This window comes from Fusarium oxysporum, chromosome VI (genome assembly GCF_013085055.1).
Source record: "Fusarium oxysporum Fo47 chromosome VI, complete sequence".
Classification (NCBI taxonomy): domain Eukaryota; kingdom Fungi; phylum Ascomycota; class Sordariomycetes; order Hypocreales; family Nectriaceae; genus Fusarium; species Fusarium oxysporum.
This window is the reverse complement of record NC_072845.1, coordinates 3,215,200-3,228,496: the sequence shown is the minus strand read 5'-3', so window position 1 is coordinate 3,228,496 and position 13,297 is coordinate 3,215,200. Positions and strand designations below refer to the sequence as shown.

Below are 13,297 nucleotides of genomic sequence, written 5' to 3'. Positions count from 1 at the left end.
ATGTAATACATGAGGATATCCAGGGATAGAAATTGTCACCTCTCAGGCTCTGCAGCGCAGACTAAGCTCTCTGCAGACAGATTAGCAGAACATTGATCATGTGGTTCGGGAGGTTTTAGACACGAGACGAATTCAGCTACGAAAAGAAAATGGTATGCATGTTGCTGCAAATCTCTGTAATGGATGCAGTTTGGGTTCTATTTAAGTGAATTAAGTGCTTCTAACATCGAATCCTCCTCGGATAAATTGTTCCAAAGTGAGAGTCGTATGTCTCTTGAATTATCACTGTTCAAGGACGACTCTGATCTGGCTTGTTCGATCCAGCTTACCCTGTTGAGGGGACTCTTATTCCTGATTGGCCTAGGTGTTGTAAGTTCGCTCAATGAGGCAACTCTCACTTTTCATAACCAAAACGAAATTGTGAATGTCTTTCGGCTGCCACTGAAGGCTAGTTCGAAATACCGTAGAAGTATGGGTTTATGATCGCTTCATTTCAGTTCAAAGGCACGAAAGATACATACACGAGAACAAACATAACGAAGACAACTGGTTGATCGCCCACAAGCCGATTTGCGGCATTCTATTTATCCGCAAGAAATCTAGCCTAAGCCTCTCATCCCTTTATTTATGTACTATCATATATGTGTATCTGAAAACTTTGTTCGAGAAGTTGTCACCTTGACCCTTACTTGCGGGCAAAAGGAGTGGGAGTTGGGGCCACGATGGGCTCAGTAGGAGCAGCGGGAGGGGGCTGAGGGACAGCAGGAGGAGTGGGAGCAGAAGGAGGAGTAGGGGTAGGTAATGGAGTAGGAACTGTCAATAGTCAGTATAGTTCGAGTTCCACCATACGATAGTCACTTACCACCGGGCTGCTGGCCGTTGCCAGGCACGGGCAACCAACCACCAGGTCCTCCGTTCTGACCACCGCCGTACTGGGTGTGGTTTCCAGGCTGAGTGCCATTGATAGACGGAGGAGGGAAGAAACCCCCAGGGGCGGCCTCTGTATGAGTCTCAGTATGCTGGCCAGACAATTTGAACAAGACATATACTTACGAGGGAAAGGAAGAGCCATGGAAAGGGGAGCCACGGCGGCAATGGCAAAAGTGATGAAACCAGTCTTCATTTTGGCGGTTTGTTTAAGGTAGTGACAGAAAAAGTTGTTTGATCTGAGCAAGAGAAAGAATGGTAACGACTTCAAGTCTTTATAACGAACGAGGCCAGCTCAAACAACTAGGATATAAGATAAAGATAACTTATTGGGTCACAGACCAGGACGATGTTGTCAAGAATAGAGAAGAAATGATGGGTTGGAATGCTCAAGAACCTGTTTTTTGACGAGATTGTAGGCGGTGTTATATATCTGTTGCTACAGCGGGCCACTTTCCCCCTTGGTAGCTCTGCACATCTTTACTGCGATGGAGGAATATGCCGAGAGACCCTTGAGTGATCAGCCATGAGTCAAGTTAGGTGATGGAATGTGAAAAAATGAGAGGCTAGGATGGTGCGTATGAGTTGACCGACTCTCCACAGTGCTGGTAGCCTTGAGCGAACCGGTATGGCCGATGGAGGACCGGTAGTTGGGGATAGTCTGTATCGTCTTGATGAAGCTTCCATGGGTGGGTACGGAAGGGTAAAAGCTTGTCTGGTCTCGGATGTTTCTCTGCTGAATGCTTGGACGGGTATTGATACATATCAAATTGCTGCATTTTATGTGAATATACTATGATTTTATGCTTAACAACTCTAATTGTTCTTCAATTATCTGTTTGTATCTATACTAATATCGCCTTTCTTTATTTAGATATCTTATAACCTTGCTTGCAATACTCTTGATTCATGATAAACACTGTTACAGGATGACATCTTTCCAAAAACAAGAGGTATCCCGTCTCCATAATTGAACCCACAGGCTTCTAACAAACGACGCGTAACGCAAAGAAACAATGTGAAGACCCATCTCCACCAGTCCCTACGGAGAATTCACCTCCAGTAAAATGCATGCCCCACAGCCTATTCCCCGACAGCCAGCACCGTTTGTTTCAAGTCTTAACTCTCCCTATTTTCTCCACCACCAATCATTGTCTAAAATACAGTACGTGCGATAACTGAGGCTCTTTTGTTCTGCAGGTACGTGTGTTGCAGCGCAGATCCTTCTCCAACAAGGTTCTCTATGCGATATCAAGGAGGTTGACGACGCGGCCTGCAAAGCTTGGGGCTGGGGTCGAGATCCAGTGGAGTTGATTTCTGAGGGATGAGATAAAATTGTGGGATTTGTGAGAGCGTATCTCTGTCTTTATTTTACGGTTTCATCGTTCGTATTGCCGAGCAACAGTACAGTGTTGAGCAAGATTGAGTCGACAAAGTTCGATTGTAGCCCCAATATCTCTAATCCTTCAGAAACCAATCGTCCTCGCTGTCTATGTCGTATGCTTTATACATATCATCTGAGCAGTTTATCACCATGTAACAAAAGTTTAGCATCGCTGCTTGACAAACCTCCCATCATGTTGAACCGTGGGTATTTTCTTCCTCAATCAACCTTTCTGTCCGGAATATTCCATCTCTTATCATTTCGCCTCTCACCAACTCATGACGCCTCGACCACGATCAAATCCACCTCGTAGCTGGCGCTCAGGCTTGACCACCTTGCCTCTCAAGACTGTATACCGGATCAAGTTCTCACAATCTTCAGGCATGACACGTGCCAACCAGATACCCTGCGATGCGCCCACACTCTCCTCTGCTGAACCGTTCGAACCATTGCCGTTCTTTTCAACGCCATTTGTGCCATTCTGCTGCTCAGGAACCGGATCATCCAGACCAAACGCATTCGGCCGTCGGTAGATCATGACGTTGGCAGAGTACTTGTGTCCTCCCACATGGCTGATGTAGTAGATACCAACACCGCCAGGCCTCTCATCATGCAAGTCTCGATACAGACCCAACGGCCTTAGCTGGCGCTCAAACTCTTTCCTGAGAATCGGCGCACTCTGTGCACAACGCACATCGCGTGTTCGATGACTGCACATGAGGATTACAGCGTTGTGAGGGCAGTCCTTCAGAGAGACACCCGGGATCCCGGCGGCCGGGTCGGGAGACGGAAGAGAGGCCGGGAGCGGCGTGGGGTGAAGGGGAGAAGTGCTAGTCGGTGCCCGGTTGACAACTTCGGTAACAATCTGAGGCACACTGAGAGGGTGAACATTCTGAATAAGCTTGAAGGCTGGCAGTAGTAAAAGAGTTGTGGGCTCAGAGTAGTCATCTGTGTCGTGAGGAGTCGGCATATTGGATGCCGAAAGCTTGAGTTTCTGTGATTGTTAGCGCCGCAATCATCAGCTTGATGAGTGGTGATATGAGGCAAAATACCCTCGTCTCATACATCAACTCATATGAGATAAAGACTCACCCCATTCGCAGGCTCGGTCGCCTTAGAAAAAGCCTCCATTACACTCCCCTTTTCATCCGCCACATCCCTCACCCAATCCGTCTTGCCTGTTCCGACAAGGAGATGCGTACTCCAAGGCTCGACAAGTCCATACAGCACATCCTCCTCCTCAATCTTGAAGCCTCTAGGATACCTCACGGAGCAGTTTTCACAGTCGTGCAGACATTCCTCGCCGTCTACTTTTGGATCCGTCTTGGCAAAAAGCTCCGAAGACGAGGGCTTGATATCCTGTTTTGCAGATCCTCCGCCGAGCATGGAGCCCATGAGGTTCTTTAGTGAGAGGGCCATTCTTTGCTTCGCGGGCTTGTGCTGCGGAAGCCAGGACGGTGTAGCGGCTGTTATGGAGGTTGAAGGTGAGGTAAAGGGAGGGGGATTGTCGTGTGTGGATGAGGATGATAAGGTCATGTTGTAATAAGAGATCTTTCGGTAGATTTTAGGGCCGTTGACGTCTCCAGATGCCGTAGGTTCGGTTCGGAATGGGACAGTCTGATTGGCACTGATCCACTTGAATAATTAATTGGTAATGGATATACCAGCAACCTTTTGGAGATGTTACTGATTGATAATCAGATGATCGATCAGATAATTATACGCTGTAGCCAAATAATTACCTCCCTAGGTACTGAAATGGGGGATGATTCAAATGATGGTATCGTTTTCTTCTTCTCTGCATTACCAATATCGAGTCTCCTATGGCTTCAAATAACCCAACATTTCGCTTTATTCTTTCGCTCTTTTGCCTCTCCCGCCTATCTCCGATCACCGAGCCTGACAGCCTAGTAACATGGGCACGTCATTAGATTGCATCGGCTCCCACAAAAAAGTTATCAGATCCTGTCATTTTCAACCGTCAAGGTTCATCAAACCCCGGTCTCCAATTTCAGCTCTGACGAACCCCAGCATTGATTACAACATTTGTACAAGAAAAACAATTCTTTAGACTGGCCAGTAGCCCCAGGTTTCTCTCATTCTTTACATAAGAATGATTAAGGTTTTAATTAAACTCAAGATTGAGATGTAACGGTCGTGTCAAGATCCGAAAACTATCCTCCGTCAAAAATCTCTGTCCTCGCGTCATTCAGCCCACTCATGTTCCTCAAAAATCATCAAAAGAAACATGTTATGGGGTAGCCAATTCAAATAATACAAAATGCTTAGCTATAGCTGCTTGTAGCTTTCCCATCCCTAATGGTCGCCTCTGCCTGGCATCTGCTTTTCAGTGCTTACGCGTTCTTCTTTCTAGCCTCATCGTAGCCCTCCTCTTCACTGTCGTCATCCTCGTCGTCACCCTCTGTCCTTTCTTGATCTGTCTTATGTCGCCTATTCTTCATCGCCTCTCGAATCTTGCGACTCGCCTCATCAAATCCACCTGAAGAGTCCAACGTGGTGAACCCACTGATAGGGAACCCACCAGATCCGAACCCACCCCCGCTGCTGCTTGATCTCGACCTGCTACGGGCTCTGGAAGGCGGTCGTGTAGAGAAGATGCCCACGTGACCAATATTGCTGAAAGAATCGTTGCGCGGGAGGGCTCGGCTAGACTGTGTCGTGCTTCGTCGCGACAGAGCTGGTGGGGTCTCGGGCTCATAGCCAGTACTGGACTGATCGCTGTCTCTACGGCGATATGCCTTAGGGGATGTGGATGAGCCACCCTCGGCTTTGTACAGGTCGGGCACAAGTCGTGCCTTTTCAAAGTCATCAAACATCTCAGGCCCCAGCGTGTTGATGACATCCGTTACCTGAGCGCTCAGCTCGGCTCGTCGTTCTCGTAGCTTGTGGATGTTGTAGTTGGAGGTTGGTGTCAAGCAGAGGAGTAGTGGACGCAGAGACTTGAAGATATCCATACCAACCTCACCAAAACGCAGTGATGCAAAAGTGATACCAACCATGAAGGGCCACAATGCGAAATAAACCACCAGCAGCGGTACGCTCTCAGGAACATAACCCCAGAGACGGTCTTGCCACACCTTGAAAGTTATGATGGCCGAGTAAATATGGTAGAGAGTGGGTGCAAAACCGATTGCCACAAGGATCTTCCAAGTCGCCATGACATCGCGGCCGCGAATCTTGACTGTTGAGCCCGCCAGAGCTGTCTTGGCCTTCTGTCGGCTGATGATCTTGGTCGCTACGAAGACAGGCGAGAAGAGAATCAAACCTGGCAATGTACAAATGAAGAGGAAGAGTAGTTTGATTGATCGGTAGATGAAAAGGAATATGACCTTGATCATGTTCATCTTGGCATACTGGACTTGGTGGTCTTTTAGGTTGAGGTACCGCAATTGAGAGTTGTACTCTTTGACTGCGGCAGACAAGGACGTGATGCGCTCATCGTTCTTGTATCGCTCATATCCCATGCATAATCTGCGGTTAAGCTCGATCACTACGGGAAGTGGAAGCTTCTTGCCGGTGGGGTTGTAGAGTCGGCGAGCGGCCTGGATCACCATGAGTGTGTCGTAGTCGGGTGCAGAGACGGTGACAGAGTTCAGAGCCTGATAGACTGTGTCAAGAACTTGGCCAATGGCTTCACGACGTTGGTTGTTGCAGTAGAGCTCAACGAGGTGACGAGGAATCTCAAAGGGAGCACCGAACTCAACAACCGCACGTGAGCGGAACTTGTGGGCATGGAAGTAATTCATTCCCACAGGTACGATCTTAAGGCCGCAATCGGGATCTTGGGCCAGAGTTCCAAGGGCCATGATAGCGACACCAGCCTTGAGAGGTAGAAGTTCAGTGCGATCATGGCTACCGCCCTCGGGGAAAATACCAACACAGCCGCCATTGCAGAGCCGAGAAAAGACTGCCTCGTAAACTTTGGTCTGGTCAATGTGAGGTGCCAACTTGAACTTGGTGCCCTCGTAACCTGGAGCAGGACCCTTCACGTCCTTGTTGGTGAAGTTCCCATCTTTGTCGATATCGTCACGACCTGTGAGTTGTTGCAAAGCGATCTTGCCCTTAAAAGGTCGCTTGACACGGATCTCTTCAGGACCGATAATCTGGGAAATATCGACACTGGCGCCACTGGTGTTCTTGGTTGAGGGGAGGAAGAGCATGCCCTGAACCTCACCCTCTCCCTCTCCGAATTTTGTACCGATACCTCGGACAAGAGTTGGGTCGTTGATAGGATCGGGGAGGTAGATGGTGCCAGTAGCTGGTTTGGCAGCATCTTGAGCCCGACCGACGGGAACTGAGCCAACTTGTCGCGAGCCCCATCCGATGAAGCCGTGAACTGACTTTTGGGCAATGAGGAGGGACGCTCGCCGCTTAGCTTCGTTACGGAGGGTACGTTGAAGGATAATCGCATCGACGAACTATTGCAAGTTAGTAATTGGTCTTGTCTTGTACAACATATTCCTGGTGCGCTCTATCTTTAACCACGAGCTCCCCCAGATTATGCACAACTAACCTGATTGGCATGTGGCGCGGCGACGAACAGAACAGGGCCAGTCTGAGGAACACGCCAGGCACCTCGAGGCACAACTTCTCGGAAGAACATATCGACGATGTTGCCGACGGTATATAGGAACATATCGTACTTCCAGTTCACCATAGGGTAGAGCTCCTTCTGCGGGGTTGGGTTCGTCGCGGACTGCGGCGCTGCCGCGTCCTTTGTCCCGGCATGTTTAGACATTGCGGGCTTGCGCGGAAGAGCCCAGCGTTGTTGAAACAGGTGCGCGAAACGATATTTCGAAGTCGAGCTGTGGATAGATATTATACAATAAAAATTTCACCAGAGCTAGACAAGCGAGTTGTAATCGATGTGAGGGGCGGCGGGCCTCAGTTATGGAGCGAACACAGGATGGACGGTCAGACGGAAATATGACGAGAGATGATATATACAAATGCTCGGTGGTGTTGGTTCTATAAAGAGGTCTGCATTCCTGGAACGACAAGGGTGAAGGATATGGAAGAAGATGCAGGATGGAGATGGAAATGGAAATGGAGAAACAGCTGGGGCTGCTGGGGTTGGGAACAGAATGTACTGCACCTCAAGGAGGGGAAGGTACGTGATGGAGGGAGAGGTGTCTGCCCAGTAAGGAAAGGCTGGTTTTAAAGCTGACAAGCTATGATCTTCAATAGGATGAGTTAAAAACCACGGCACTTTACATATCTCTTTGGCACATCACAATTGGTTCCTTTTCTCGAGTTTTTTCTTTGCTGTTGCTGTACTGTCTTTGTCGTCTACGAGCTTCCTTTTTAGATACAATCGCCCGCTCGCAATCCCTTCTGACGACCGAGGATATATACTTCCAAGCCCTATGGACTATAGTCTGCGGCGCAAACCCCGTACCAACCCGTACTCGCACTCGGCGCTTTTCCCCTGCAAACTGTTTATCATCACTCCACTTACATCGGAGATCCGGTGCGGTACGGTACGGGATGGTGCAGGTTGTAAGGAGCACCAGGCAATCAGTAACGTTATAGCATCAAAGACATTGTTGAACCCGAGCATGCCGGTCACAAGCCACAAATAACGGTTCTGCATGAACAGTACAACAATATTTACTGTCAAGAGCTTCAATCTCTAGGAAGCAGTCATTAAACTGCATCAAGAACAAATATATGTACCGTCCCATGGCCTCCTTTGCCCTGCCGAGAGATCACAAGCCCGAGTCACCTATCCATCAATCACAAGTTAATTCACACCACTATCGTCACCACCCCAGCCACTGATAGTTTGTTCAACCCCGGAACCATCCGCTCCATCACGCTACAGTGCCTCTCCATATGGGTCCTTTACCGAATTCTCTTTGCGAATTTCCGAGAAACATCAACAAGGAAGAGAAAAACGCATCCGTGCGCCCGTATTCACATGTCAATTGTTGACTCTTTATCAAGGAGTCTCCATCATTACGGTCACAAAAGGTCTAGAGATTAAAATATGTTGGAAACAAGTAAAACCTGCTTGGCGTAAATCTTGTCTATATCAACCAAGTCCCAACAAAAATGTCAAGTCAAGTGGTGTCAATGCAGTTGAGACCTCTAATGCACGCACCATCAAAACGAGGGGTGTGCACTCTGCAGCTTAGGTACCTATAAAATCGCCGTGCCTCCCAACCCGTAAGACCGTCTGCTCATCCCGAGGCCGAAGGGATCTTTAGATTTCGATAGAAGAGAATAGACGAGATGCTGGGTTGGGTATTATACCTACAGCTGCACAATGTTACACATCTTTCCCCAAACCCCTGCTTCAATATGCAATCGTGATGTGTTATGCTGCAACTACCGTCACTGTTCATATTTTGGTCGTAGGCTTAGGGTAGGTACCATTTTTCACCACAAGTACACCTAACGCATCATGGATGGTCATGTGCTGGAAGTTGTCGCGATGTTTGAAAGCCGTTATTGGTATTAGTAACTTGATGGTACCGAACTATGGGTAATTAAACGTCTTCTCACGCCTTGGTAACCCGAACTCACCAAAAGCAACGCTGAGAAATATCCAAGTCCAGTCCAATGGCCTTGAGCACTTAGCGTTTCCCACGTCGCCGGCTCTTCTTCTCTGGTACACTTGCGCTGCCGCCTTCTAGCTCGCCCTCCTCAATCTTGCCCTCATTTTCCAACTCTTTCAATTTCTCTTGCCCCGATATAAACATGCTTAGATCGCGATTCATCTCTTGAAGGTCAGCATTCTCTCCTTTGAGTTTCTCTAACTCTTTTACTATTGCTTCGTGGTCGCTGTTGAGATGCTCAATCCGCTTCATCAGTCCCTCGTTCAAACGTTTTTCCTCTTGGAGAGATTTGCCAAGGTTGCGTGCTAACGTTTCGCTCTTGCTCGCCTTGTTACGCTCTCGAGCAAGTTGCTTCTCTAGCTCTGGTATCGTTTCCTGGCTGAGGGTTGTATACTTTTCATCGAGCACTGTCAGCTTTTCCATAGCCTTTGAGGCTTGTGCTGCAGCTTCCTCGGCCGCAGCAGAAGCTTTCGAGGCCTTATCGACGGTCTTGCTGATCAGTTCTTCATAGTATGCCCTTTGAGATTCCAGTTGACTCGTGACCAGATGCGTGTACTCCAGACCAATGCTGTCCAGCTTGGCTCGAGGAACAACATCCTCTTCCTCCAAATGACCGACTGACCTATTTCTCGAAGGAAGTTCCACAACCTTCCCATCACCTTTATCTCGTATCAGTCGATGAACCCACATGTCTCCAGCGTAGTCCCAGACATGCTGTGTTTCCAGCTCCAGAGCAAAACAATGAGCTGTCTCTTTCCAGTGATCTTTTGCATGGCCACCTTTGTATCGGCCACAGCCCACGTAGCCGCAAATTAAACAAATCCATAGATCATCTGTGCAATCGCAGATGCTGCAGAGATTCGAGACTCCAGACCCAAATGGCTGTGAATGAGGCCCCGAAGGATCTGATTCTGAGGTGGGTGAGGTGTTTGTGAATCGACAGACAGGACACCCAGCACCTTTCCAATTTTGCAGGCATGTACAGTGGAACACATGAGAGCATGGTATTGTCATCAAACCATTTGTCTCATCCATGCGTTCCAAGCATACAGGGCAAGTTGGCAATTCCACGAGATTCGGTGTCGGTGGAGGAAACGGTCTGAGGCTGCTTGACATGCCAGCCGGTGAGGATAGGGGGGAAAGAGCCGCGCTTGATTTTCTTCGTGTTGGTGTTTCGAATGTTATACTCTTGACAAAAACTACATGGCAGATTTGAGGCTGCGTCATTGTTAGAGATAGGCGTAGAGAAACTGGATGCTTTGGTCACTTACTTCCACAGTATTAAAGACCTTTCCATCGAACTCTCTCCGCCATTGCTTGGCCCGAAAATTGTCTCGGAACTTGAGCAAGACAAGATATCTGTTCATCCGCGATGTCATGACCATACGACAATGACTGATATCTCCCCTCCATTTTTCTCCAACGAAACCCATCAGGTCACCTGGCGACATATACGCCGGGACTGCTGGTATACAAAGAGTTGTGCAGTCGGTATCCTTTGAGCCGCTTGCTTCAGTTTCTTGATGGTTCGCCTCGATGAGCCCGGAAGTCTCGTCTTCTTCTCTGTAAAAGTGTACGACTCCCCAGCCGAGCTCAGTATTTTTTGTCTCGAGAGGAAGAAACTCGGCTTTTGTCGCTGTACCGGCTCCCCCGAATGTTGGCCCCAGTGAAGGAGCCGCAGAAGGGCCGCTTCGGGTCGTCTCGCCTGCCATTGCGTGCCCAGTCCTAAGGTCGACCGTCTCGAGGCTAACACGGCCAAACCGCCAGTCTCTAACTGCGTTCTGTGGATGTATCGCGACACTTGAGTTCGGAGGCGGAAAGCTGTTAGCTCGCTCGAGCCACTGTCTCTCGGTTACAATCTCGATTTTCCGTCCGGAGTCTTTGACCGATGGCCTCGCAGCTGCGCCACAATCTATTATACCGAGATTCGACGAGGGCGAGTTTTGCCCCGTAAGAGTGTATGGAGTTGCGTGGTTCGCTGAGTCGTGCTGGGGATCTATAGATCTCGATACTTTATAAGTGGTTTGTCGGTCTGGTCGCGGATGGGATGGAAAGTTGTCGAAGACACTCGCTTCGGGAGACGGAAGCCAAATTTCGTCTTGAGCCTTAGCTGCTGATGTTGCAGCGACCGGATCAGGAGTCGGATAAAGCTCGAATTTGAGGTGATAGAAGTAAGACGGCATAGCCTGATGTATCAGTCTGCGGTTGAACCGCTCGCACGAGAAAGATGCACAAAGTCTTGGTCGTAAACTCAGGTTGATCTAGGTATAGAGTGAAGTGTATCGTTTGTTACTAAGGAGGCCAAAATAGATGATGATGAAAGGGTCGATATTTGTAAATCATCATATGCCTGGGTGTGACAGTGACGACGACGAAGAGGCCTGACTTGGTGGGTACACGAGTATTTAAAGAGGAAAGATTTAAACTTGCAACTTGCGGCTCATGAGCTCTATGTCGGCCCCACCCATCATGAGCTGGCTGCACCGTGGAGTACCCGACAACTGAGGGGCAACTCCACACAGCGTCAACAACACTTAGATGGCAAAACATGGAACATCACAACAAGCGAGTCAGAAGAGAAGACAAATAGTCAAGTAGACTTCAATAGAGTCTATTAGCACCTTGCAGAATATTCGCAAGGGCAAAAACTACATAATAATCATGACAGGCCTAGAAGTTGCCTGATCTCGAATTCAATGCCAGTCCCTAACGCCGTCATAAAATCCATCACCGTTCGTTGGAATCGCTTACTGGCCACCGCGAAGTCGGAGAACGAGGTGAAGAGTTGACTCCTTCTGGATGTTGTAGTCGCTCAAGGTGCGACCATCTTCCAACTGCTTACCAGCGAAGATAAGACGCTGCTGATCAGGGGGAATACCCTCCTTGTCCTGAATCTTGCTCTTCACGTTGTCGATAGTGTCACTGGACTCGACCTCAAGGGTGATGGTCTTTCCAGTGAGGGTCTTGACGAAGATTTGCATACCACCACGGAGGCGGAGGACGAGATGAAGGGTAGATTCCTTCTGAATGTTGTAGTCGGCAAGGGTTCGGCCGTCTTCGAGTTGCTTTCCAGCAAAGATCAGGCGCTGCTGGTCAGGAGGGATACCCTCCTTATCCTGAATCTTTGACTTAACATTGTCGATGGTATCGGACGACTCGACCTCAAGAGTGATGGTCTTGCCAGTGAGGGTCTTGACGACTATGAAGAGTTGTTAGAAGTAGCTCATGTGGCGACGTGGTCGATGTAACTTACAGATTTGCATACCACCACGGAGGCGGAGAACAAGGTGAAGAGTAGACTCCTTCTGAATGTTGTAATCAGAGAGAGTGCGGCCGTCCTCAAGCTGCTTGCCGGCGAAAATCAAGCGTTGCTGGTCAGGGGGAATGCCCTCCTTGTCCTGAATCTTGGACTTGACATTGTCGATAGTGTCGGAAGACTCAACCTCGAGGGTGATGGTCTTGCCGGTCAAGGTCTTGACGAAGATCTGCATGATGGCGGTGATCTGTCGCGGAAGTGATGTGGATAGATGGTAATCGGATGAAAGAAGGTCTTTGTTATCGCTGGTCTTGAGCGAAAGTAAAATCTTGGGTGAGAGATGTTTTGGGAAGAGAAGAGGATGAAGTTAGAAAGAGGTGGGAGAGGTTTAAGTACTGAGGGGGAAGGTTTGTTTGATAATCAAGCGGGCGGGCAGGCGAGAGGGGGCGCAGTGACCGGATTACGCCTGCCAGTGACGAACGGCACCGGCAAGGCAGCGTGGCAGACAACCTAGGAGCGCAGGTTCCGGGGGCGGATGATTCATGAGAGCGAATGACGGTTGCGACTAGGGAAGGCTCCAGAATCTGGCCAGGCTGCAGAGCGCCACAACAAGTTCTAGATACTTTCTTTTTATGTGGTGTTACAGCTTGATAAAAAGTACTCAAGACCTGTCACTTATCGCAGTGAAGTGGGTCCAAGTTTCGCCAAAGGCTGAAAGTCAGACTGATGTCAGGAGCGGTGTTTGGATGTCTATTTGTTCATTCATGCTCTAGCATCTTCGAGGAGGATCTCGAAGCACTTAGAAATATAAAAGCAAACCGTGGCCTCAAGTTCAATCCAAGCCTTTATCTGACGTGCCTACAACAACCAACAACCACTAACTAAACTAACAAGTCAAAGCGTGTCTACCATAGACCGACGCAGTCACTTATCCATTACCGTCTCATTCACCATCTCACCGTGATTCACCACACATCAGCAGATACCCACGGTCTAGCGCTAGAATGCACGAGAGCGGAGTGGCGGAGCCTGGAGCGGGCATGTCGCCACTTTACCCCGGGAAAGACAAAAAGCAATGCTTGTTTGGATGCCTCGAACAGACGCCATTCGGCCATCACAAATTTGTTTAAAAGGTTGGCTAATTATTCA

The 13,297-nt window shown here is 48.9% G+C and overlaps 5 protein-coding genes across 5 annotated transcripts; all 5 read right to left on the bottom strand.

Annotated features, from left to right (window-relative positions):
- Positions 1-534: 534 nt before the first annotated feature.
- FOBCDRAFT_43713 (uncharacterized protein) lies at positions 535-1,468 on the bottom strand. Its single transcript, XM_031185916.3, has 3 exons — positions 1,054-1,468; positions 863-1,000; positions 535-813 (listed from the first exon to the last, which is right to left on the bottom strand). The coding sequence occupies exons 1-3, from the start codon at positions 1,121-1,123 to the stop codon at positions 686-688; spliced, it is 336 nt and encodes a 111-aa protein (XP_031037051.2). The 5' UTR covers positions 1,124-1,468; the 3' UTR covers positions 535-685.
- Positions 1,469-2,346: 878 nt separating this feature from the next.
- On the bottom strand, positions 2,347-3,847 carry FOBCDRAFT_295179 (Sucrase/ferredoxin-like-domain-containing protein; the record flags this gene model as incomplete). Its single annotated transcript, XM_031185917.3, has 2 exons — positions 2,347-3,305; positions 3,404-3,847. The coding sequence occupies 2 exons, from the start codon at positions 3,845-3,847 to the stop codon at positions 2,580-2,582; spliced, it is 1,170 nt and encodes a 389-aa protein (XP_031037052.2). The 3' UTR covers positions 2,347-2,579.
- A 539-nt stretch (positions 3,848-4,386) lies between these two features.
- Positions 4,387-7,452, bottom strand: FOBCDRAFT_43709 (uncharacterized protein). Its single transcript, XM_031185918.3, has 2 exons — positions 6,846-7,452; positions 4,387-6,750 (listed from the first exon to the last, which is right to left on the bottom strand). The coding sequence occupies exons 1-2, from the start codon at positions 7,068-7,070 to the stop codon at positions 4,666-4,668; spliced, it is 2,310 nt and encodes a 769-aa protein (XP_031037053.1). The 5' UTR covers positions 7,071-7,452; the 3' UTR covers positions 4,387-4,665.
- Positions 7,453-8,760: 1,308 nt separating this feature from the next.
- FOBCDRAFT_43705 (uncharacterized protein) lies at positions 8,761-11,294 on the bottom strand. Its single transcript, XM_031185919.3, has 2 exons — positions 10,164-11,294; positions 8,761-10,110 (listed from the first exon to the last, which is right to left on the bottom strand). The coding sequence occupies exons 1-2, from the start codon at positions 11,073-11,075 to the stop codon at positions 8,911-8,913; spliced, it is 2,112 nt and encodes a 703-aa protein (XP_031037054.2). The 5' UTR covers positions 11,076-11,294; the 3' UTR covers positions 8,761-8,910.
- Positions 11,295-11,487: 193 nt separating this feature from the next.
- Positions 11,488-12,632, bottom strand: FOBCDRAFT_185566 (ubiquitin-related domain-containing protein). Its single transcript, XM_059608604.1, has 2 exons — positions 12,146-12,632; positions 11,488-12,091 (listed from the first exon to the last, which is right to left on the bottom strand). The coding sequence occupies exons 1-2, from the start codon at positions 12,381-12,383 to the stop codon at positions 11,640-11,642; spliced, it is 690 nt and encodes a 229-aa protein (XP_059467388.1). The 5' UTR covers positions 12,384-12,632; the 3' UTR covers positions 11,488-11,639.
- Positions 12,633-13,297: the final 665 nt, after the last annotated feature.

Bases quoted from the DNA above. Each gene is read 5' to 3' on its own strand.
- FOBCDRAFT_43705 (XM_031185919.3), bottom strand. From the start codon at position 11,075: ATGCCGTCTTACTTCTATCACCTCAAATTCGAGCTTTATCCGACTCCT. The intron at 10,111-10,163 runs GTAAGTGACCAA...ACAATGACGCAG, and splicing joins AGGTCTTTAATACTGTGGAA to CCTCAAATCTGCCATGTAGT.
- FOBCDRAFT_185566 (XM_059608604.1), bottom strand. From the start codon at position 12,383: ATGCAGATCTTCGTCAAGACCTTGACCGGCAAGACCATCACCCTCGAG. The intron at 12,092-12,145 runs GTAAGTTACATC...AACTCTTCATAG, and splicing joins CCGTGGTGGTATGCAAATCT to TCGTCAAGACCCTCACTGGC.
- FOBCDRAFT_43709 (XM_031185918.3), bottom strand. From the start codon at position 7,070: ATGTCTAAACATGCCGGGACAAAGGACGCGGCAGCGCCGCAGTCCGCG. The intron at 6,751-6,845 runs GTTAGTTGTGCA...AACTTGCAATAG, and splicing joins CCGCGCCACATGCCAATCAG to TTCGTCGATGCGATTATCCT.
- FOBCDRAFT_43713 (XM_031185916.3), bottom strand. From the start codon at position 1,123: ATGAAGACTGGTTTCATCACTTTTGCCATTGCCGCCGTGGCTCCCCTT. The intron at 1,001-1,053 runs GTAAGTATATGT...AGACTCATACAG, and splicing joins CATGGCTCTTCCTTTCCCTC to AGGCCGCCCCTGGGGGTTTC. The intron at 814-862 runs GTAAGTGACTAT...GACTATTGACAG, and splicing joins CAACGGCCAGCAGCCCGGTG to TTCCTACTCCATTACCTACC.